This window comes from Ipomoea nil, unplaced genomic scaffold (assembly GCF_001879475.1).
Source record: "Ipomoea nil cultivar Tokyo-kokei standard unplaced genomic scaffold, Asagao_1.1 scaffold3169, whole genome shotgun sequence".
NCBI lineage: Eukaryota > Viridiplantae > Streptophyta > Magnoliopsida > Solanales > Convolvulaceae > Ipomoea > Ipomoea nil.
In genome coordinates this window covers 1,567,997-1,591,479 of record NW_017619597.1, presented here as the reverse complement: position 1 = coordinate 1,591,479, position 23,483 = coordinate 1,567,997, and the positions used below count along the sequence as shown (strand labels likewise).

The 23,483-nt window shown below is 36.1% G+C and overlaps 1 protein-coding gene across 1 annotated transcript; it reads right to left on the bottom strand.

Annotated features, from left to right (window-relative positions):
• Window positions 1-6,286: 6,286 nt before the first annotated feature.
• Window positions 6,287-11,255, bottom strand: LOC109167527. The gene is made up of 5 exons (XM_019316548.1): window positions 10,258-11,255; window positions 10,075-10,213; window positions 9,933-9,957; window positions 9,483-9,666; window positions 6,287-6,380 (listed from the first exon to the last, which is right to left on the bottom strand). Exons 1-5 carry the CDS (start codon window positions 11,253-11,255, stop codon window positions 6,287-6,289), a joined length of 1,440 nt encoding a protein of 479 aa, XP_019172093.1.
• Window positions 11,256-23,483: the final 12,228 nt, after the last annotated feature.

Genomic DNA, 23,483 nt, shown 5'->3' with positions numbered 1-23,483 from the left:
GAATGTTTGTGTTTAAAGGTGAGTGATGATAACATTAACAGATAGAATTAAAATGTTTAATTATATTATTAGTATAAATGTCCTTAGATTTTAATGGAAACAATTAAAATATTAGAATAAGGATCAAATAAGCCCTTCAACTATACTAAAATGTGCAATAAAGTCCTTTAACTTCAAAAAGTTCCCAATAAAATTAAACCTCAAACTTTGAAAAAAAAAAAGTCCAATTACATTATTTTGTAGATTATCTTCAGGTAACTTGGCATCCACATATTTTTTAAAATGATATATTATTAAATTTTTATTTTAATTAACTAATTAATAATAATAATAATAATAAATTTTAAAAATAATCTTCTTTTATATTTAATGTTGTTCGCAGTCAACCATCCACCAGCCTTCTTGTCGGAGGATGGCATCTTGACGTTTTGGACCACCATTGACTACCGTTTTTTCCAAAGAATGACGACTTTCTTCCCGAAGATGGCGTCACGGCCTTCTTCTAGATTTGGAAGAAGGTTGCCACTGCGGCGCTGCCTTCTTCCAGATTTGGTCATTTGGAAGAAGGCCAGCGTAACCGAACATGTTTTTGACCGGATTTTCCTATACTCGGAATTGTTTCGTCCATGAGACCGAACTTGTTTTTGAGCTCCAAATATTATTGTGGTGTGCAGTGGCAGTGCATGAAGAGGGCAGGTGGAGGGCAATATATTAAATCCCCGCCACCATTTACTACTACCTCATTTCAACCTTAGCTTTCTAAATTTGAAGCAATTCAAGATGTCCACCAACAATATAATGTTGATAATTGATCTTCTTCCTTGAATTTTCCTCACTGCGGCGGTGGTCGTGGAGCGGTTCTAACTTCTAAAATAGAGGATGTCACAGGCAGTTAGTTTTTTGAGGTTGGTTTTCGATGCTTTAGCTAATGCTAAACTCATTTTGTAAAGAAATCACCAATCAAGTATTGAAAAAGAATCCATGCAAGTTGGGGAAAAATAAAAAAGAAGAAAAGAAAAAACGAAATATATGAAACTAAAGCTACCTAGGTGTTAGAGATGGCAACGCATGTCATGATGATGACTTCTTTAATTCATTCGATTTCAATTTATATATAAATTCATACATATATGTATAAATTAAAAATGTATTAAAAAAGAGTAAAATTAGAAATTGAAAAAAAAAATGGAACTTATGCTACTTAGGACATCTTTATCATCCTAGTCTTGAATCATTCACGAAAACAACGTAATTGGCTTAAATATATTGTACGCTAGCAAAGTACAAATCTTACCATCCTCTATATATTAATTCCCCACCATCATTCATTGATCATCACTTGTAATTAACACAACACCTGCTTTCTTAATTTGAAGCAATTCAAGATGTCTAGGAACATTGCTGATGGCTCTTCTTCCTTGAATTCAAGATGTCTAGCAACTGCCAAGCACTCTTCGGAATAATGAGGCTCCATCGTAGCCGTGCGTGGATAGGAGTCTTCTCCAACATAATCTTGTTTCCAATAGAGTCCATTTCACCAATGTGCTATCACTACTTGGAATTGCAGCTGGTGGCGGTCAAGTTGCGGCGGCCCCACCTCCTCCTATAGTAGCACCTCCTCTCTCTATCTCTCTCTCTCTCTCTATATATATATATATATATATATAAAAGATAGCAAAATTAATAAAATACTCTATTAACCTTCTAGGCTAGTGACATTATACTCTAGTAATAGTACATGTAATTGAATGACTCAACAAAAAAAAAAATGTAATTAAGGTTTTAATATATATTATAGTACAAACCGAAACATATATGCATGCATGCATGACCGTGGAGGAAAATTCAAATTTGCAGGCACACGGTAATACTGAGGATCAGGCAATACGGCAGCTGCTTCGGGCTGAGCCGGCAGAGTATTATCTCCACCCACAACTACCATGGAGCCTCATGTACCCGAACACTCGAACAGTGCTTAACAGATCCTTAAACTGCCTCCCACACACACCACAAATATAATTCTAGGGTGGGTAGGGGAGGAGGTGGCGGTGCATTTTTACATTTTAAATTGCTTAAAAGGTTGAAATGAGTTAGCAGTGATGATCAGCGAATGGTGGCGGCCGAGGAATTAATATACTGCCCTCCACCTGCACTCTTCCTGCCCTACCACTGCACACAAATTTTTAAAAATAATCTTCTTTTATATTTAATGTTGTTCACGGTCGACCACCACCTCTTTTTTCCAGAGGATGACATCTAACTTTTTGGACTACCATCCACTACCCATTTTTCCAAAGAATGACGACCTTCTTCCAGAGGATGGCGTCTCGACCTTCTTCCAGATTTAGAAGAAGGTCGCCACTGCGGCGTTGCCTTCTTCTAGATTTGGAAGAAGGTCGTGACACCATCCTCGGAAAGAAGGTTGTCATTCTTCGAAAAAAACAATAATCAGTGATGGTCCAGAACAACAGGATGTCATCATCCGAGAAGAAGCTAAATATAAAAAAAAGATTATTTTAAAAATTTGTTGTTATTATTATTATTAATTAATTAATTAATTAGTTAGTTAATTAAAATAAAAATTTAATATAATATATCATTTTTAAAATTTGTTATTATTATCCCTAGCTAGGTAGCTTTAATTTCATTTCCTTTTTTTCTTTTCTTCTCTTTCATTTTTTCAATTCCCCAACTTGCATGGATTCTTTTTCTATACTTGATCGGTGATTTCTTTACAAAATGAGTTTAGCATTAGCTAAAGCATAAAAAACCAACCTAAAAAAACTAGCTGCTGGTGACATCCTCTGTCTTAGAATTGCTCCACGGCCACTCCGGCAGTGAGAAGAATTCAAGGAAGAAGAGCCATCAGCATTATATTGTTCGTAGAAATCTTGAATTGCTTCAAATTAAGAATGCTAAGGTTGAAATGAGGTAGCAGTAAATGGTAGCGGGGATTTAATATATTGCCCTTCACCTGCCCTACCACTGCACACCACAATAATATTTGGAGGTCAAAAACAAGTTCGGTTTCGTTGACGGAACAATCCCGGATCCAGGAAAATCCGATCCAAGATACACGGTGTAGAAGAGATGCCACACCATAGTATGCTCCTGGATCTTCATGTCTTTCAACTCAAAGAGGGGTATTTTTGTATTTGTACATGTTTAGAACGGCATATAAATATGATGCTTGTAATTTACACTACAAGAAAAATGCACATAGACAAGATAAAATTTCTGTTATTGAAACTAGTGTTGTTGTAAGTCCGGATCAGTCCCGCTCAAAAACAACAGTTTTTAACCATGCAAGTTAAAAATGAAACGAAACTAAAGCTACCTAAGATGTTAGAGATGGCAACGCATGTACATGTCATGATGATGACTTCTTTAATTCATTCGATTTCAATTCATATATAAATTCATATATATATATATATATATATATATATATGTGTGTGTGTGTATGTATAAATTAAAAATGTATTAAAAAAAAAAGTAAAATTAAAAATTAAAAAATAAGAGGAAAATCAGGAAAGTAAAGTCTTGAAATGAATGTCCTATTTACCTTTTACACGCATTTTTAGGAATCAACAAAAGAGATACCAGTTTTCTATTTTTAACATTGTGTAAGAGGTGCTGCCCAATGTCCTATTTACTTTTTATACGCATTAGGAATGAGAGGAGGGAATGGGTTAGCATTTACTCTGTTAAAAAAAGTGTTGCAGTGATGTGATTGAAGAAGAAAAAATACCGAATGGATGGGATTGACACATTTCTGTATAAAATTATAAAGTATTATTATATTATATTTTTTTTTATACCTACAAGGTTAGTTTAGAAAAAATAAAAGTTAGTAGTGTTTGTATTTAAAAAGTGGACAATATTTTGGAACAGACTAAAAGGGAAAGTAAGAAAAGTAAAATGGGACGGAGGGAATAGTACTCTATTCTTTATTATACTTGTTGTGATTGGTATGCACGTTAGCCTTTAGCTCTTAAGCGGAGAGTTTTAAGATTGAATCAACAATATAAAAGTAAAATGTTCTTCTGATGTGCAGTAGTATAGTAGGCCGAGGGCAGTGATGACCAGCGAATGGTTGTTTTAGTCTTATAGATAAAGACCATAAAAACAAAGGGTGTGCTTGGAAACTTGAAAAATCATTTCTAAAAATTATTTTTTGAGTTTTCAGTGTTTAGCAAGATTTGAAAAATTAAAGTAATGGAGAATGATGTCCGGTCAAAGAGAAAAATGCTTTTGTTTTCTTTAAAAACAAGTTCCCCTCTTTTGAGGGGTAGTCATTTTATAATTTCCAGATTCACAGGGCTTCTTCTTCCTCGCTTCTTTGATCTTCCTTGGCTTCTTTCGCGACTTCTTTTATGGCCATCTTGCGCGACTTCTTCCTCGGCCATCCCGATGTCTACTTTCTTCCACGTCTTTCTTCATCATGTGGTCCAAAATTTTATTTTTGTTTTTATTTTTTTTTTAAAATTTGATGAAAACCCACAGCTGGTTTCGAAAACCAAAACACTAATTTTAGAAACCAAATCACTAGTTTCCGCCGAAAACCAAAGCATCGGTTTCGGGCCCTACCACTGCACACCACAATAATATTTGCGATGTGTATAAGAGGCTGTTAAGCACGGTTCGGGCACATGAGGCTGCATGGCAATCGAGGTTCCACCACCATGAAGTAAATACAAATTAGTTAAATAGCTGAAGGGCATTCTTGTCTTTCAATTTTCATTCTTTTCATTATGTTATGTCTATTTTACCTATACTATATAAAGATGACGTAACTACATTCTATTCTAGAACTACTTACCACTTGTAATAAACCAATTCAGTTTCTTCTAATATGAACTCTGTTTCTCCATTTTGCTGTGATTTGAGCTCTTCCATCACGGTATCATAGTGACCCGCTGCGATCAAGAATGAATAGAAATTCAATGATCGCAATAGAAATTGATCGGAATCTTAATCGAACAACAACAGCAACATTGAATCGAAATCTAACTTCTGGAGATTCTCAAACTGGTTCATTACATCAAGGTAGGCCAGTTATGAAGAATACAGAAGCATAATCGGAGAAATTTGGCAGAAAAGGAGGAGAAAGTTACATTAATTTGGCGAAATTTGTGAATGAAAGACCACCTTTTGATGTGATTAGGGCAGAATTTAGAAGGAATTCCCTATCAGTGGCTCGGCACACATTGGATCGATTAATACCAAGCAAGTTCTGATTCGATTCTCACTGGAAGAGGATTGCATGAAGATTTTAGCTAGAGTTCAAGCGTTGATCGAGAACAAGCTAGTTTGGTTCTCGTGATGGTCGACGGGGTGGAATGTGAGAAAAAACCTACCTTCAATTCACAATTCAACGCCCTAGTGGTAAACGAAAAACCTTGTTCAGGCGGCTCAGCAATTTATCATCAATCATCATAGATTGGGAACCGAAGAGACGTACAGCTCCGGCACCCAGTGGTATCGGTGCAATCGGTGCCACTAGTACAAAAAACCACATCCGCTACACCTCTAAAAGCGCTAAGTGTTTTCGCTACACCTGTAAAGGTGTAGCGAAATCCAGTGTCGCTAAAAGTGCATACTTTCCGACCCGTACAGGGTGTAACGGAAAGCCTAAAATATTAATTTTTTTTCATTAAATATTGACTTTCCGCTACACCCTCTCCGTTGAGGGTGTAGCGGAGAGTCATTTTAAAAAAAAATTCAAGCCTTTCCGCTACACCCTCTCAGTTGAGGATGTAGCGAAAAGTATTATTAAAAAAAAATCAAAATTCCGCTACACCCTCCGAGAGGGTGCCACAGAATTTCTTTTAAAAAATAAATATGTTCTGCAAAAGTTTGTGTTTTTTTATTATTCAATTTAATTTTTTAAAACCAACAATTAATATCCTGTACAAAAATCTTTAAAAACCAATACAACAATTTACAAACTAATTCAACAATTAACAATCAACAGAATATACTTATAATTATCAACACAATATACTTATAACAATCAACACAATATACTCAGGCTCTTGAATTATCTCTAAGTTTATGTACCTCTATCATGAAATCTTTCTTTCAGCTTTCGCCTTAGTTCCAAATATTCCAACTCCTCCATTGAAGGCTCATGTTTTTTCCTCATGTATCAATAGGAACAACATCATACAGTCGGCAAACTTCATGTAGTGCTTCATCATCCTTCTTACCCCTTCTACTCTTCCATATTTGCTCAAATCAAGCATTTTTTGACAAATCCTAGAAAGATAAATTACAGATTTTATCAAAGGAATCTATCAGATAGGAGGATTGAAATATTGAAACTTTCCTCTGCTAGAAGCTGAGTTTTCACATCTAACCCTGCAGACCAATGATACCTGCAAAATGTGAATATGATGTTAGTTTTTAGGAAGTGCTTAAAATGGAAACAAGCAGGTGACCAGAAAGAATCCCCCGCCATGTATATAAAGATCTTCTAATTCTGTGTTCTATTGACAATCAATTCACATTCTAAATCTGTGTCATCAGCATAAACTTTCTGTCTTACATTATTAAGCAAATCTAGTTTTTATGAAGCAAACAAAAACTGAAAACAAACAAAATGAAGAAGAAAGATCAAATAAACCCCCAAAGCTTGCTCCTAAAGCTCTAAAATATATTCATTATATTGCTGTATAATAGAGGCATTGTCAAAAACTGAAAAGTTATTGTTTCTCCATAAGCATACAGCGCGCTATAGTGTGCTTAGTACGCACTACTCACATCTGGACAACTAGGTCTTAGTCTTCATGCCACAGCCCTGTACAAATGATGTTATCACATCTTTGCTTGTTATTATAGTTATTTTGAATCATCTCAGTATTTAAGTTCTTTAATTTTGCTTATTTAATACATATTTTCCTTGCTATTATCATTTTATTATGGTTCACACTTGTTTTGAATGTTTTACGGTGTTTGTTAGTGTTTTTGAACCATTGTAGGTCAATTCTATGAGCAAGGGAAGTTCAAGGATGAGTTTGGAGCAATTTTGGACAAGTTCGGGGACCAGAAGGCTCGACGCGTCGAAAATTTCCAGAATGTTTTGAGATCGAGACCCGCTGGTCTCGACGCGTCGAGCGAAGCGCGAATGCGCCAACTTAATTACAAAAGGGCGTTGGCTTCAGCATCTTCAACTTCCAATTTCTTTATTTAAATATAGGAATTATAATTTGAGTCCAATTTTGTACAAGATTCCTATTTCATCTCAACTTTGTACCCACTATAAAATCCCTCCTTCCTCAACCCTAATAACAGACTGAGAGATTTTTAGAGTTCTTTGTAGACAAGAAAGAGAGAAATCAAGAGGATCAAGTTGTCTTTGGAAGCAAGGAGGAAGCCAAGGAGATTTGGGAGAATCGCTTGGTTAATTCTTGTACTCTTTTGATGATTTGTAATCCTTTATTCATATTTGCTATGTATAATTTAGCCATGCTCGGCTAAAATCCTTAGGGATTTTTGGGTGAATTTGTTTATGAACCTATGTGCCTAGTTCGTTAATTTCTTAATATATTTATGTTTGGTTTTATGATTTGTGTTGCAATCTTGTTTTAATCTGTTGTTGTTGCTAGTTAAAGGCCTAAATTACTAGCTTCACAGTCATGTTTGTGTCACCAATGGGAGTTGGGGCATAAATTAGGGCACACACGATTGCACCTAATGGTTGGTCCTTGGGAAAGGGGAACTTATTAGGGGAAGTTTATTCTAGATTATTGCTCATCGAGAGATGGTAGTAATTAGGAATAATTGAATGCTGATCTTTGATCTTATTGGGTGTTTAAGCCATGGGAGTGGAAATTCACTAGGAATAGAGATTACGGGAGTAATTCGATTCCACTTTGCATTCCCATACAAATCTTAATTCCAAACCAAATATTACAAACGTTAATTGGCACTAGGTGATTAAACATTGTGATCCCAAGAATCCTATTTTGCTCTATTGTCTACAAAACCTTGCTACTTATTTTATTCTGCTTGTTATTTTATGCAATCAATCAACCTTCAAGTTTTGTTCGGACTAGTTTCATATGAGTAACCCAGTAGCTAGTGATTAGTACCCCACCTCTCTGTGGTTCGACAACCCGAATACTCCGGATATTATTTGTTTGCCCCAAATTACAGCAATCAACAAACTATCTTCAAAGATAGATTTTCTTACAATGTTTCATTATGGATTTATGGATGAATCTTTTACACTAGGTTCAATCATTTTACCATCTCCCCAAGCATGCTACTTTAACTCTTTAAGTGTAATTAAAATTAAGTAGAATAGTTGAAACCAGCTTCACCAATGCCCTCCTCCCCTCTAACCAAATCTACACCTTGTCTACATGTAAGATAATATTTCCATTATTTGCTTTCATCATAAACCTAGAACTTTAAAGAACATTTTTTCACAATACACTAGACTTTGTAATGTCTAATTGCCGGATTACTCTCTCTAACAAAAGAACATACTACTTTAAACAAGTTAAAGCTAAACCTCAATCACATGGGTCAATGGGAACTAGGATTCATACCTTTACCATTCACAAAAACAACATAGTATGCTTAAACGTGCGGTATCCCCATCACCATTCGTTGGTCACCACTGCCTTTGCCCTACATGTGACAACTCAAAAATAATTTTCTAAATTCTATTATGAACATAATGTTCAGTAATTATGAACATAGAATTGTGTCCACCTTGCAAGGTGGACACGGTTCCACGGCATAACGAAACATATATGCATGCATGCATGACGGTGGAGGAAAATTCAAATCTGCAGGCACACGGTAATACTGAGGATCAGGAAATACGGCAGCTGCTACAGGCTGAGCCAGCGGAGCATTATCTCCACCCACAACTACCATGGAGCTTCATGTACCCGAAGAGTGCTTAACGGATCATTAAATTGCCTCCCACACACACACAACAAATATAATTCTAGGGTGGGTAGGGGAGGAGGTGGCGGTGCATTGTTACATTTTAAATTGCTTAAAGGTTGAAATGAGGTAGCAGTGATGATCAGTGAATGGTGGCGGGGAATTAATATACATACTGCCCTCCATCTGCTCTCTTCCTGCCCTACCACTGCACACAAATTTTAAAAATAATCTTCTTTTATTTTTAATGTTATTCATGGTCGACCACCACCGCTTCTTCCCTGAGGATGACATCTGATGTTTTGGACTGTCATCAACAACCGATTTTTTCGAAGAATGACGACCTTCTTTCCAAGGATGGCGTCACGACCTTCTTCCAGATTTGGAAGAAGGTTGCCACTGTATTGAGTAATGGTAGGTTTGCTTGAAATTTTAAACTCCTTGCCACAACTAGAATATGACCATGTTTCCTCTCAACAACACTATTTTGTTGAGGAGTGTAGACACAAGATACTTGGTGTAAAATCCCTTTGCTTTGGAAGAATTCTGTCATGGCAAATTCCTTGCCATTATCTGACCTTATGCACTTAACCTGCCTTCCAAATTGTGCATTAGCCAGTTCACAAAAAGTCTGCAAAATTTGTCTGACTTCACTTTTCTTTCTCATTAGATAAATCCAAGTTGCTCTACTATAATCATCTACCAAAGTTAGGAAGTATTGATGACCATAAACTGTGGGGGTGTGATAAGGTCTCCATATGTCTGCATGGGCAAGATCAAAGCAATTTGCAGAAACAGAAGAGCTAGATTGAAAAGGAAGTCTTCTTTACTTTGCATAGTGACAATATTCACAAGCACTTGGCTTGTCATTACAAATGTTATTATCTAACTTGTGCAGAATTCTAACTTTGCCCTCAGAAGGGTGACCTAACCTAGCATGCCAATGGCCACACACATTGACAGTAGGTTTACAAGAATTGAAAATGGAAAAAAAAGTTGATAGAGGCCCTTCTTCAATTCAGTCATACCAATCATCTTCCCATGGTGTTGATCCTGTATAATGCACTGATTAGAGTGGAATAATATGTGACACTGTGATCTTGTGGTAAGCTCACCCAAGGAGATTAAGTTGTAATGAAAGATAGGCACACACAACACATTCAAGAGTACCATGTCAGCAGACAGTTGAGCAGTCCCAATATGGGAAACTTGAGCCTGATTTCCATTGGGTAAATCAACTAGGACTCCTTTAACTTCTTTGGGGTTGTGCAACAAACTCACATCACAGAAAATGTGGTGTGTTGCACCACTATCAAGAATCCATAAGGAATTAGAACTGACCAAGTTACAGACAAGATTAATCGATTTACCTTCCAGTTGCTATCTGGAACAAAACTTGCTGCTATGGCATTGGCTTGGGGGGAACAGATAGAATTATCACTGAGAGGAGAGCTATTGTTGGCTTTCTCATACTTCATAAATTCCAGAAATCTCCTGAAGTCTTCTTGATGCATAGAGGGTATGGTCTGAGGTGAATCATCCCCTTGTACAGCAGCCTGAACCTGATTAACGGCCCCTGAGTTCTTGTTCCTTTTCCAGCCAGGAGGATACCCATGCTTTTTATAGCATTTGTCAATGGTGTGTCCAGTGTACCCACAATAACTACACACTGGTTTTTGTTTTTGGCCAGAAAAGGATCTTTTACTTGAGTTCTCATACTTTGTGAAGAAGGCACTTGCCCTTGACAAACTCTCTCCCAGATTTCCTTGTTCATCCGTTACTTGCCTCTCTTGTTGAGAGACCATAGCAAAGGCTTCTCCAACATCAGGCAAAGGCTTCATTAGCATTATTTGACGCTTGGTGTTGGAGAAATTTTCATTCAATCCAATGAGAAAAGCAGACAACATATCATTTTCTAAATATACCCTACTCTTTTCAGCCAATTTCCTTCCACATTCACACCTTGGTGAACATTCACACGAAGGAGTAGGTCTTAAAACAGACAATTCATCCCAAAGAAGCTTCAGATGAGTGATGTAATCATTAACAGATGAGTTACCTTGCTTTATTTGATAGATCTCTGCCTGTATTTCTGCAATGCGAAAGACATCTTGCTGACTGAATCTCTTCTTCAAGTCTTTCCAGATTCCCTCTGCTGTATTGATCCAAAGAACACTCCTTCCAATGGTAGGTGACACAGCTCTAAGGATCCTGGACAAGACCATGGTATTACATTGATCCCAATAGAAGTAACGAACATCTGTTCTGCTTGGGATCTCCATAGTGCCATCTACAAAAACCATCTTGTTCTTTGACCTCAAGGACATTTCCATGGCCCGGCCCTCGCCCATGGATGGTAGTTGGATCTCCCTTCTAGTTGAGCAGTCACGAGTTGCAACGAAGGACTTTCATTCGGATGGAGGTGCAAAGGATCCACTCGATCTTTAGGATCATAAGGAGCAAGATTGGGTACTGGATTTGGTGTGGTGTTGTTACCAGAGTTTGCTGCCATTGTTGGACGAACCGTATTCAATAATGGTGCTTGCCAAGCCATGTCTCTGATACCATATTGAGTAATATGAAGGAGAGGAAAAAAGAACACCGTATATTGAAACTAAATGATCAACCTATACACAATGCAGGTTGAGTTCTATATAGCTAGTACAGAGAGATAGGAGGGAAAAACAGTTAAAGATGAAAACTAACTAACTGCTTCATAACAAGCCTAACTAACTGCTAATGAGCTAACTGGCTGATCTTCACTTGCTTGTTTGCATGAGCCTCCTGTATGTGTTAACACACTGCCGCGTTGCCTTCTTCTAGATTTGGAGATGGGAACGCATGTACAGGTCATGATGATGACTTCTTAATTCAGTCGATTTCAATTCATATATAAATTCATACATATATGTATAAATTAAAAATGTATTAAAAAAGAAAGTAAAATTAAAAATTGAAAGATAAGAGGAAAATCAGGAATGTAACAGTACTCTATTCTTTATTATACTTTTTCTTTTCTTCGTTAGGAGCCACTTTATCGTGTGTCAGACAAAAGCTATACTTCACAAAAAAAACATGACCTCAACTTTAAGCTTGTGAATTCTGATTGGAATTGAACCATTAAAATGACTTCCATAAAATATTTTTTGAAAAATAAATTGATAGATTTAATTAATCTGGGGTAATCCGAATTATTAAACTCGATAATAATAAGACTAGGATAATGCGATAATAAAGACGATAAATGTGTGTCGCAGGAACTGCTTTTGTATTGATAATTGTTGTAGGAGAATTAAAAGGTGAATGTAATATTAAATAAGACCAAGAAGTAGATACCCCAAACAAGACAAGAATGCTTATTTATATACCAAGCTCCCATCCAACTGCCCCATGAGAATAGGGTGGGCGGTTGGATCACCTTTGACTAGGTCCACGTGCACACCCGGGGCCTAGGACACCTCCACCGAAGTCGCCTTCCGCTACGGGCCCACGGTTCGTGGCAGCCCTAACTGTGGTCGACCCCAACCGGGGTCGACCCGAGTCCTGGTCGACCTTAATTGGCAGGGCCGAGGTCAACCCCAGCCGTGGTTGACCTTGGCTGGGCCGAGGTCGACCCTAGCCGTGGTTGACCTTTGCTGGGCCGAGGTCGACCCGTGCCGGGGTCGCCCTTGGATCCTTGTGTCGTGATATCTCCTCTCAGGTTCAGGTCGTCCCGAACCCATTCCTAATATATCCATCATAAATCATTCTTCAGAAAACATTCTCTTTTTTCGTTTTTGATTGCGTTCCAGAAAACTCTATTGGTGTGTTTGATTTATTTTTTGAAAATGAACAAAATTATATAATTAATTATTTTAATTGTTTTGTTTAAAATCTAACAACATTTATACTAATATTCTAATAATATAATTAAACATTTTAATTTTGTCTATTATTGTTAGTGATATTATATTCTTAGTATAATAATGTGTAGTATTATTCTTGTACATATAGGATTGATTTAGTCTTATAGTCTGCACCTATTGTGTAGGGTTAGTTAGATAGTTATTCTATCCCTTTTGTATCTCTGTAACTGTCTGAGTTTGAATCAACGTGAAACATTCACTCATCATTATCATCACTCATCTTTAAACACAAACATTCTTATTATCCAAGCAATTCTAGGAGAATATAAGGTATGTATAAAAAAAAAAAAAGAAAAAAAAAAAACATTGGTGGATTATTTATATAAAATGAGTGCTATTTAAAAATAAAATTAAAAAAAAAACAAAAAAAAAAAAACAAACAAACAAAAACACTAACACTAGAACCAGAGCACTGGTTTATGGTTTCCGGCGGAAACGGTGCTTTGGTTTCTGGCGAAAACCAGTAATATGGTTTTCAGAACCAGTGCTTTGGTTTCCGGAAAACAGCTATATTATGTGTTTTCATCAATTTTCTTTAAAAAAAAAATAAATCTTGAACCAGAAGATGAAGAAAGACGTGGGAGAAGGTAGACAGAGGGATGGCCGAGGTAGAAGTCGCAGATGAAGTTGAGGAAGAAGAAGCGGAAGAAGCAAGGAAGAAGACTAAAACCATTCATGAAAATAACTCAGTACGCTTAAACGTACGGTATCCCCACCACCATTCATTGGTTATCACTGCCTTAGCCCTGCCCTTCTACTGCACATCAGAAGAACATTGTGCTATCTTTCGCACTGTCTAGACTACACGAGATAACCGAGAGTAGAGAGGCACATTTTGTGAAGAAACCATTGGCCACGCAGTATATATATTGTCATGACTTTTCGATTTCAATTCCTTGAATTGCATGAACTTTTTGAAGATGAGTCTTTGTATGATGATGTTCTTTTTGTTTTAACAGCTCCCAAGCACTTAGTTTTCAGGTACATGAGGCTCTATGGTAGTCGTGGGTGGAGACATGACTACCCTCAGTTTTTCAATAGAGGCCATTTCGACAATGTGCTACCACTATTTGAGTGAACTTTTTTTCTTCGTTCTAAAAGTTGTTTAGTCTGATCTAGCATGAGAATATAAAAAATTAAACAAGTTATTTGTCAATTTAGAGATAAATCACCATCAATCATGTGTTTACACATAACAAAATGAGCGTGCAAAAAAAGAAGTTATAAAGGCACAATAATGCAGTCGTCACCAAATACTAGTAGTACGTTTAATCTATGTATATATTTACATATATAAATTAAAACTTCCCTAAAGAAGAAATCAAGAAAGTAAAATTAAAATTGAAAGTGGACAGGAAAATTAGGAACGTAATTAAGATATTTAGTACTTTATTCTTTAATTTATTTCTTTTAAAAAAAAATTAAAGAGTCAATTTTCCGTGTGTCAGACAAAAGTTATATATGTTTCAAAAAAATCATGACCTTAGCTATACGTTTTTATCATCTTAATATGGAACCATTCACGAAAACAACATAGAATGCTTAAATGGTATTTTATGCTAACCTATCATCGTACAATTCTTTCCCCCCTGGTATACCATCAACTGTGTAAACTAATTACATTCTTTACACTTTTGGATGAGTTTGATTGCAAGTTAATATAATAAGATAGGTGAGCTTATTATTATATTTCATGTAAGAAATTAGCACAATATTTATCATATATCTATTATCAAATGGTACATAATTACATATTGTTACTCCAAGGACAATGAAAGAAAACCTAAACAAAAATAAAACATGAAATAAAAAGAACATCATCGTACAAAGACTCGTCTTCAAAAAGTTCATGCAAAGAACTCGGTTATCATGCAGTCCAGACAGTGTCAAAGATGTGCAGTACGTAGTATAGCAGGGCGAGGGCAGTGTTGGCCAGCGAATGGTTGTTTTAGTCTTATAGATGAAGACGATAAAAACTTAAGGTGTGCTTGGAAACTTGAAAAATGATTACTAAAAATTATTTTTTGAGTTTCCAATGTTTGATAAAGTAATGGAAAATGATTTCTGGTCAAACAGAAAAATGTCTTTGTTTTATTGGAAAACAACTTCTCCTCTTTTGCGGGGAAGTCATTTTCCAGATTCACACGGCTTCTTCCGCGACTTCTTTCATGGCCATCTTGGGCGACTTCTTCCTCGGCCATTCCGGTGTCTACTTTCTCCCACGTCTTTCTTCATCTTGTGGTCCAAGATTTTTTTTTTTGATGAAAACCCACAGCTAGTTTCCGAAAACCAGAGCACTGATTTTGGAAACCAAATCACTGGTTTCCGCGGAAAACCAAAGCATTGGTTTCAAGCCCTACCACTTGCCCTCTTTGTGCCCAACCACTGCACACCACAATAATATTTGCGATGGCAATCGAGATTCCTCCTGTTTCTGATAGATAAGAATTTGGCAACGTGTTACCCCTACTGTGTACATGGTGGTTGTGGTTCCACCACCATTAAGTAAACACAAATTAGTTACCTTCAATGGGAAATTTGTGAATGAGAGACCTCCTTTGAATGTGATTAGGGCGAAATTTTAAAAGGAATTCCCTATCACTGGCTCAGCACACATTGGATCGATTAATACCAAGCAAGTTCTGATTCGATTCTCACTGGAAGAGGATTGCAAGAAGATTTTAGCAAGAGTTAAGCGGGTGATTGAGAACAAGATGGTTTGGTTCTCGCCGTGGTTTCCAAAGTGGAATGCGAGAAAAGACCTACCTTCAATTACAATTCAACGCCGCAATGGTAAACGAAAACCTTAGCTTGTTCAGGCGGCTCAGCAATTTATCATCAATCATCATAGATTGGGAACCGAAGAGACAGCTCCGGCACCCAATGGTGTCGGTGCAATCGGTGCTCCAGGAAGTGATGACCTGACGGTGCACTATGGAGGCGAGGCTGAGCATTGTGATTGCTTGTGAAATTCTTACGGATTGCTTTAATTCTTTTACTAGTGCAGACGATTTGGAGATTAAGGGATTTTAAGCGGGGTGTGAAATTTTCCAAATATTACTGTGGTGTGCAGTGGTAGGGCACTATAAGGGCAGGTGGAGGGCAATATATTAAATCCCCGCCACCATTTACTGCTACCTAATTTTAACCTTAGCATTCTTAATTTGAAGCAATTCAAAATGTCTACAATGATTTAGCTAATGCTAAACTCATTTTGTAAAGAAATCACTGATCAAAAGAATCCATGGATCCATGCAAGCTGGGGAAAAAATTAAAAAGAAGAAAAGAAAAAACGAAATGAAATTGTACTAAAGCTACCTATGTTGTGTGAGATTAAGCCCGATGGCCTTTAGCTCCTAATCGATGAACTTATGCAGAATAGATAATATGAATGTAGAGCGAAAGAAGACAAAGAAACAATAGAATATAGGATAATCAGATTTCATTCATCAGCATCCCTTGATCAATACATTACAAGGATATATATAACTATCATCATAACGGAAAGCAATAATGACATATATATAAATACTACCATTACATATTTACATCCGTTATACAATCTACACATAATGTCCACAAATAATATTTATAACAGATTATACTTTTTTTTTTTTTTTGGAAAAATAGCATTTTTTTTCCTTGAGTTATATACCTATAGCACTTTTCCCCCTGAATTAGTCAAAGTGACTGTATTTTAAATTCTCTTGAAATGTTAAATGGACATATTTACCTTTAAAATAAATATTTCATTTATTTTTCTTCTCCAACAAATTAAAATAAATCTTAGCTTGGACCAGAATATGAAGAAAGACGTAGACACAAGGATGGCTGAGGTAGAAGTCGCGGAAGATGTTCGAGGAAGAAGAAGCGGAAGAAGCAAGGAAGAAAACTAAAACCATTCACAAAAACAACATAGTATGCTTAAACGTGCGGTATCCGCATCACCATTCGTTGGTCACCACTGCCTTTGCCTTACCTGTGACAACCCAAAAATAATTTTCTAAATTCTATTATGAAAATAAAGTTCAATAATTATGAACATATTGCAAGGTGGACACAATTCGCCAGCATAACGATTGCTCGCTTTGAGTGGCGGGTTGCTCCACCATATTATTAATTATAGAGTAAATTTCAGTTTTGATCCGCTGACTATTAAACTTGTGTTAATTGTAACCCCTGACTTTCAAAACTGTTTATTTAGTATCTTGACTATGCAATTATTATCAATTTTGGTCACGCTAGCAAAATTAGAGGCAAAATGTAACTGGAAAATTTTAAGTCAACAATTAAACATAATTGGGGGTAAATTCCTCAAACAAAAAGAATGTTAGAGATGCATGTAAATACCCCAACACTTTTCGTGGTTGGTGAGGATTTCTTTACAAAAGGAATTTAGCGTTAGCTAAACCATCAAAAACCAACTTCAACAAAAAAAATGTAATTAAGGTTTTAATATATAGTACAGTACAAACCGAAACATATATTCATGCATGCATGACGGTGGAAGAAAATTCAAATCTGCAGGCACACGGTAATACTGAGGATCACTGGATCAGGCAATACGACAGCTGTTTCGGGCTGAGCCGGCGGAGCATTATCTCCACCCACAACTACCATAGAGCCTTATGTATCCGAAGCGTGCTTAACGGATCATTAAACCGCCTCTCACACACACCACAAATATAATTCTAGGGTGGGTAGGGGAGGAGGTGGTGGTGCATGCATTTTTACATTTTAAATTGCTTAAAGGTTAAAATGAGGTAGCAGTGATGATCAGCGAATGGTGGCGGCCGGGGAATTAATATACTGCCCTCCACCTGCACTCTTCCTGCCCTACCACTGCACACAAATTTTAAAAAATAATCTTCTTTTATATTTAATGTTGTTCACGGTTGACCACCACCGCTTCTTCCTAGAGGATGACATCTGACGTTTTGGACTACCATCGACTACCGATTTTTCCGAAGAATGACGTCCTTCTTCCCGAGGATGGCGTCACGACCTTCTTCCAGATTTAGAAGAAGGTCGCCACTGGGGCGTTGTCTTTTTCCATATTTGGAAGAAGGCCATGACACCATCCTCGGAAATTAAAGAAGGTTGTCATTCTTCAAAAAAATCAATAATCTATGGTGGTCCAGAACGTCAGAATGTCATCCTCCGAGAAGAAGCTAAATATAAAGGAAGATTATTTTAAAAATTTGTTATTATTATTATTAATTAATTAATTAGTTAATTAAAATAAAAATTTAATATAATATATCATTTTTAAAATTTGTTATTATTATCCCTAGCTAGGTAGCTTTAATTTCATTTCCTTTTTTTCTTTTCTTCTCTTTCATTTTTTCAATTCCCCAACTTAATTGCATGGATTCTTTTTCTATACTTGATCTGTGATTTCTTTACAAAATGACCAACCTAAAAAAACTAGCTAGCGGTGACATCCTCTATCTCAGAATCGCTCCATGGCCACTCCGGCAGTGAGAAGAATTCAAGAAAAAAGAGCCATCAACATTATATTGTTCATAGACATCTTGAATTGCTTTAGATTAAGAATGCTAAGGTTGAAATGAGGTAGCAGTAAATGGTAGCCGGGATTTAATATATTGCCCTCCACCTGCCCTCTTCGTGCCCTACCACTGCACACCACAATAATATTTGGAGGCCAAAAGCAAGTTCGGTTTCGTTGACGGAACAATCCCGGATCCAGGAAAATCCGATCCAAGATACACGGTGTAGAAGAAATGCAACACCATAGTATGCTCCTGGATCTTCATGTCTTTCAACTCAAAGAGGGGTATTTTTGTATTTGTACATGTTTAGAACGGTATATAAATATAATGCTTGTAATTTACACTACAAGAAAAATGCACATAGACAAGATAAAATTTGTGTTATTGAAACTAGTATTGTTGTAAGTCCCGATCAGTCTCGCTCAAAAACAACGGTTTTTAACCATGCAAGTTAAAAATGAAGTGAAACTAAAGCTACCTTAGATGTTAGAGATGGCAACGCATGTACATGTCATGATGATGACTTCTTTAATTCATTCGATTTCAATCTTGTGCAACTGTTCATTAGAAATTCCCAGATCCATAGGGTTATTCACTTATTCGTGACTGCAGCAGCTTGTTGTTTTCTCTTTGATTTGTATCCGGGTACCCATCCGGGAGGATAGCCATGCTTCTTATAGCATTTGTCAATTGTGTGACCAGACATGCCACAGTAATTATACAACGGAGAAGAAGAGTAAGAAGGAAGATGAGTTGATCTGCATTATGGAATAATATCTCACGGTTACAATCAAGAAGACAATCTGATTATATATACATGGAGCAATTATAACTAACTCCCAAGATGTGAAGGTCCTAAATATCCTTCACTATTCCTACTGCTAACAGCCTTCACTTGTTCCTCTAGTTTGTCACCTTCATGCTCCAATAGGTTTCGCCGGAAACCCAAAAAGCAGTGATCTGGTTCGAGTGTTTTTTTTTTTTTTTTTTTTTTTTTTTTTTTTAAATAATAATAAAATAAATAGCACTCATTTTGCTTATTTATATAAATAATCCACCAAGGTTTTTTTTTTTTTTTTTTTCCATGAATTGCTCGGATAATCTGAATGTTTGTGTTTAAAGGTGAGTGATGATAACATTAACAGATAGAATTAAAATGTTTAATTATATTATTAGTATAAATGTCCTTAGATTTTAATGAAAACAATTAAAATATTAGAATAAGGATCAAATAAGCCCTTCAACTATACTAAAATGTGCAATAAAGTTCTTTAACTTCAAAAAGTTCCCATTAAAATTAAACCTCAATCTTAGAAAAAAAAAAATTCAATTACATTATTTTGTAGATTATCTTCAGGTAACTTGGCATCCACATATTTTTTAAAATGATATATTATTAAATTTTTATTTTAATTAACTAATTAATAATAATAATAATAATAATAAATTTTAAAAATAATCTTCTTTTATATTTAATGTTGTTCGCAGTCAACCATCCACCAGCCTTCTTGTCGAGGATGGCATCTTGACGTTTTGGACCACCATTCACTACCGTTTTTTCCAAAGAATGACAACCTTCTTCCGGAAGATGGCGTCACGGCCTTCTTCTAGATTTGGAAGAAGGTTGCCACTGCGGCGCTGCCTTCTTCCAGATCGATTTGGTCATTTGGAAGAAGGCCAGCGTAACCGAACATGTTTTTGACCGGATTTTTCTATACTCGGAATTGTTTCGTCCATGAGACCGAACTTGTTTTTGACCTCCAAATATTATTGTGGTGTGCAGTGGTAGTGCATGAAGAGGGCAGGTGGAGGGCAATATATTAAATCCCCGCCACCATTTACTACTTCCCCATTTCAACCTTATTAGCTTTCTTAATTTGAAGCAATTCAAGATGTCCACCAACAATATAATGTTGATAATTGATCTTCTTCCTTGAATTTTCCTCTAACTTCTAAGACAGATGTGTGGTTCTAACTTATAAGACAGAGGATGTCACAGGCAGTTAGTTTTTTGAGGTTGGTTTTCGATGCTTTAGCTAATGCTAAACTCATTTTGTAAAGAAATCACCAATCAAGTATTGAAAAAGAATCCATACAAGTTGGGGAAAAATGAAAAAGAAGAAAAGAAAAAACGAAATATATGAAACTAAAGCTACCTAGGTGTTAGAGATGGCAACGCATGTCATGATGATGACTTCTTTAATTCATTCGATTTCAATTTATATATAAATTCATACATATATGTATAAATTAAAAATGTATTAAAAAAGAGTAAAATTAGAAATTGAAAAAAAAAAATGGAACTTATGCTACTTAGGACATCTTTATCATCCTAGGCTTGAATCATTCACGAAAACAACGTAGTTGGCTTAAATATATTGTACACTAGCAAAGTACAAATCTTACCATCCTCTATATATTAATTCCCCACCATCATTCATTGATCATCACTAGTAATTAACAGAACACCTGCTTTCTTAATTTGAAGCAATTCAAGATGTCTAGGAACATTGCTGATGGCTCTTCTTCCTTGAATTCAAGATGTCTAGGAACTGCCAAGCACTCTTCGGACACATGAGACTCCATCGTAGCCGTGCGTGGATAGGAGTCTTCTCCAACATAATCTTGTTTTCAATAGAGTCCATTTCACCAATGTGCTATCACTACTTGGAATTGCAGCTGGCTCAAGTTGCGGCGGCCCCACCTCCTCCTATAGTAGCACCTCCTCTCTCTCTCTATCTCTCTCTCTCTCTCTCTATATATATATATATATATATATATATATATATATATATATATATAAGATAGCAAAATTAATAAAATACTCTATTAACCTTCTAGGCTAGTGACATTATACTCTAGTAATAGTACATGTAATTGAATGACTCAACAAAAAAAAAAATGTAATTAAGGTTTTAATATATATTATAGTACAAACCGAAACATATATGCATGCATGCATGACCGTGGAGGAAAATTCAAATTTGCAGGCACACGGTAATACTGAGGATCAGGCAATATGACAGCTGCTTCGGGCTGAGCCGGCAGAGTATTATCTCCACCCACAACTACCATGGAGCCTCATGTACCCGAACACTCGAACAGTGCTTAACAGATCCTTAAACTGCCTCCCACACACACCACAAATATAATTCTAGGGTGGGTAGGGGAGGAGGTGGCGGTGCATTTTTACATTTTAAATTGCTTAAAGGTTGAAATGAGGTAGCAGTGATGATCAGCGAATGGTGGCGGCCGGGGAATTAATATACTGCCCTCCACCTGCACTCTTCCTGCCCTACCACTGCACACAAATTTTAAAAAATAATCTTCTTTTATATTTAATGTTGTTCACAGTCGACCACCACCTCTTTTTTCCAGAGGATGACATCTGACTTTTTGGACTACCATCCACTACCCATTTTTCCGAAGAATGACGACCTTCTTCCGGAGGATGGCGTCACGACCTCCTTCCAGATTTAGAAGAAGGTCGCCACTACGGCGTTGCCTTCTTCTAGATTTGGAAGAAGGTCGTGACACCATCCTCGGAAAGAAGGTTGTCATTCTTCGAAAAAAACAATAATCAGTGATGGTCCAGAACAACAGGATGTCATCATCCGAGAAGAAGCTAAATATAAAAAAAAAGATTATTTTAAAAATTTGTTGTTATTATTATTATTATTATTAATTAATTAATTAGTTAGTTAATTAAAATAAAAATTTAATATAATATATCATTTTTAAAATTTGTTATTATTATCCCTAGCTAGGTAGCTTTAATTTCATTTCCTTTTTTTCTTTTCTTCTCTTTCATTTTTTCAATTCCCCAACTTGCATGGATTCTTTTTCTATACTTGATCGGTGATTTCTTTACAAAATGAGTTTAGCATTAGCTAAAGCATAAAAAACCAACCTAAAAAAACTAGCTGCCGGTGACATCCTCTGTCTTAGAATTGCTCCACGGCCACTCCGGCAGTGAGAAGAATTCAAGGAAGAAGAGCCATCAGCATTATATTGTTCGTAGAAATCTTGAATTGCTTCAAATTAAGAATGCTAAGGTTGAAATGAGGTAGCAGTAAATGGTAGCGGGGATTTAATATATTGCCCTTCACCTGCCCTCTTCGTGCCCTACCACTGCACACCACAATAATATTTGGAGGTCAAAAACAAGTTCGGTTTCGTTGACGGAACAATCCCGGATCCAGGAAAATCCGATCCAAGATACACGGTGTAGAAGAGATGCCACACCATAGTATGCTCCTGGATCTTCATGTCTTTCAACTCAAAGAGGGGTATTTTTGTATTTGTACATGTTTAGAACGGCATATAAATATGATGCTTGTAATTTACACTACAAGAAAAATGCACATAGACAAGATAAAATTTCTGTTATTGAAACTAGTGTTGTTGTAAGTCCAGATCAGTCCCGCTCAAAAACAACAGTTTTTAACCATGCAAGTTAAAAATGAAATGAAACTAAAGCTACCTAATATGTTAGAGATGGCAACGCATGTACATGTCATGATGATGACTTCTTTAATTCATTCGATTTCAATTCATATATAAATTCATATATATATATATATATATATATATATATATATATATGTGTGTGTGTGTGTGTGTGTGTATGTATAAATTAAAAATGTATTTGTTATAATAATATTAGTAATAATATTATTATTAATTAAACCAAGTCAATATTAAAATGAAATGTGAGGTGTGTGAATGTGAACGTGGGTCATGCAGCATTACTACGTGGATCATGGATTAGCAATACATGCACCATTAGTCCTAAATTGTAGCTATGTTTATTATTCTTCTTTTTAGTATAAATAGGCTGTGTATCCACACTTCCAAAATTATCAATCAAGTTAATTCAATTCTCCTTCTCTCTCTCTTCTCAAATATATATTATATATATATATTATAGATATATTATATTATATTTAATATATATTATATTAAATATATTATATTTAATATATCTTACATTTGGTATCAGAGCCTAGGTATGGTAGAAAGTCATATTGACAGGATTGCGTCAAAATCGGAACCACTAGCAGAAGAAGCTTTGTAGAGTCAAGTCACCCTTAATGTGACTGGCACTAATCAAAGAGGTGGAGGATCTGGTAGAGGTCGTGGAAGAGGAAGAGGAGGTTAT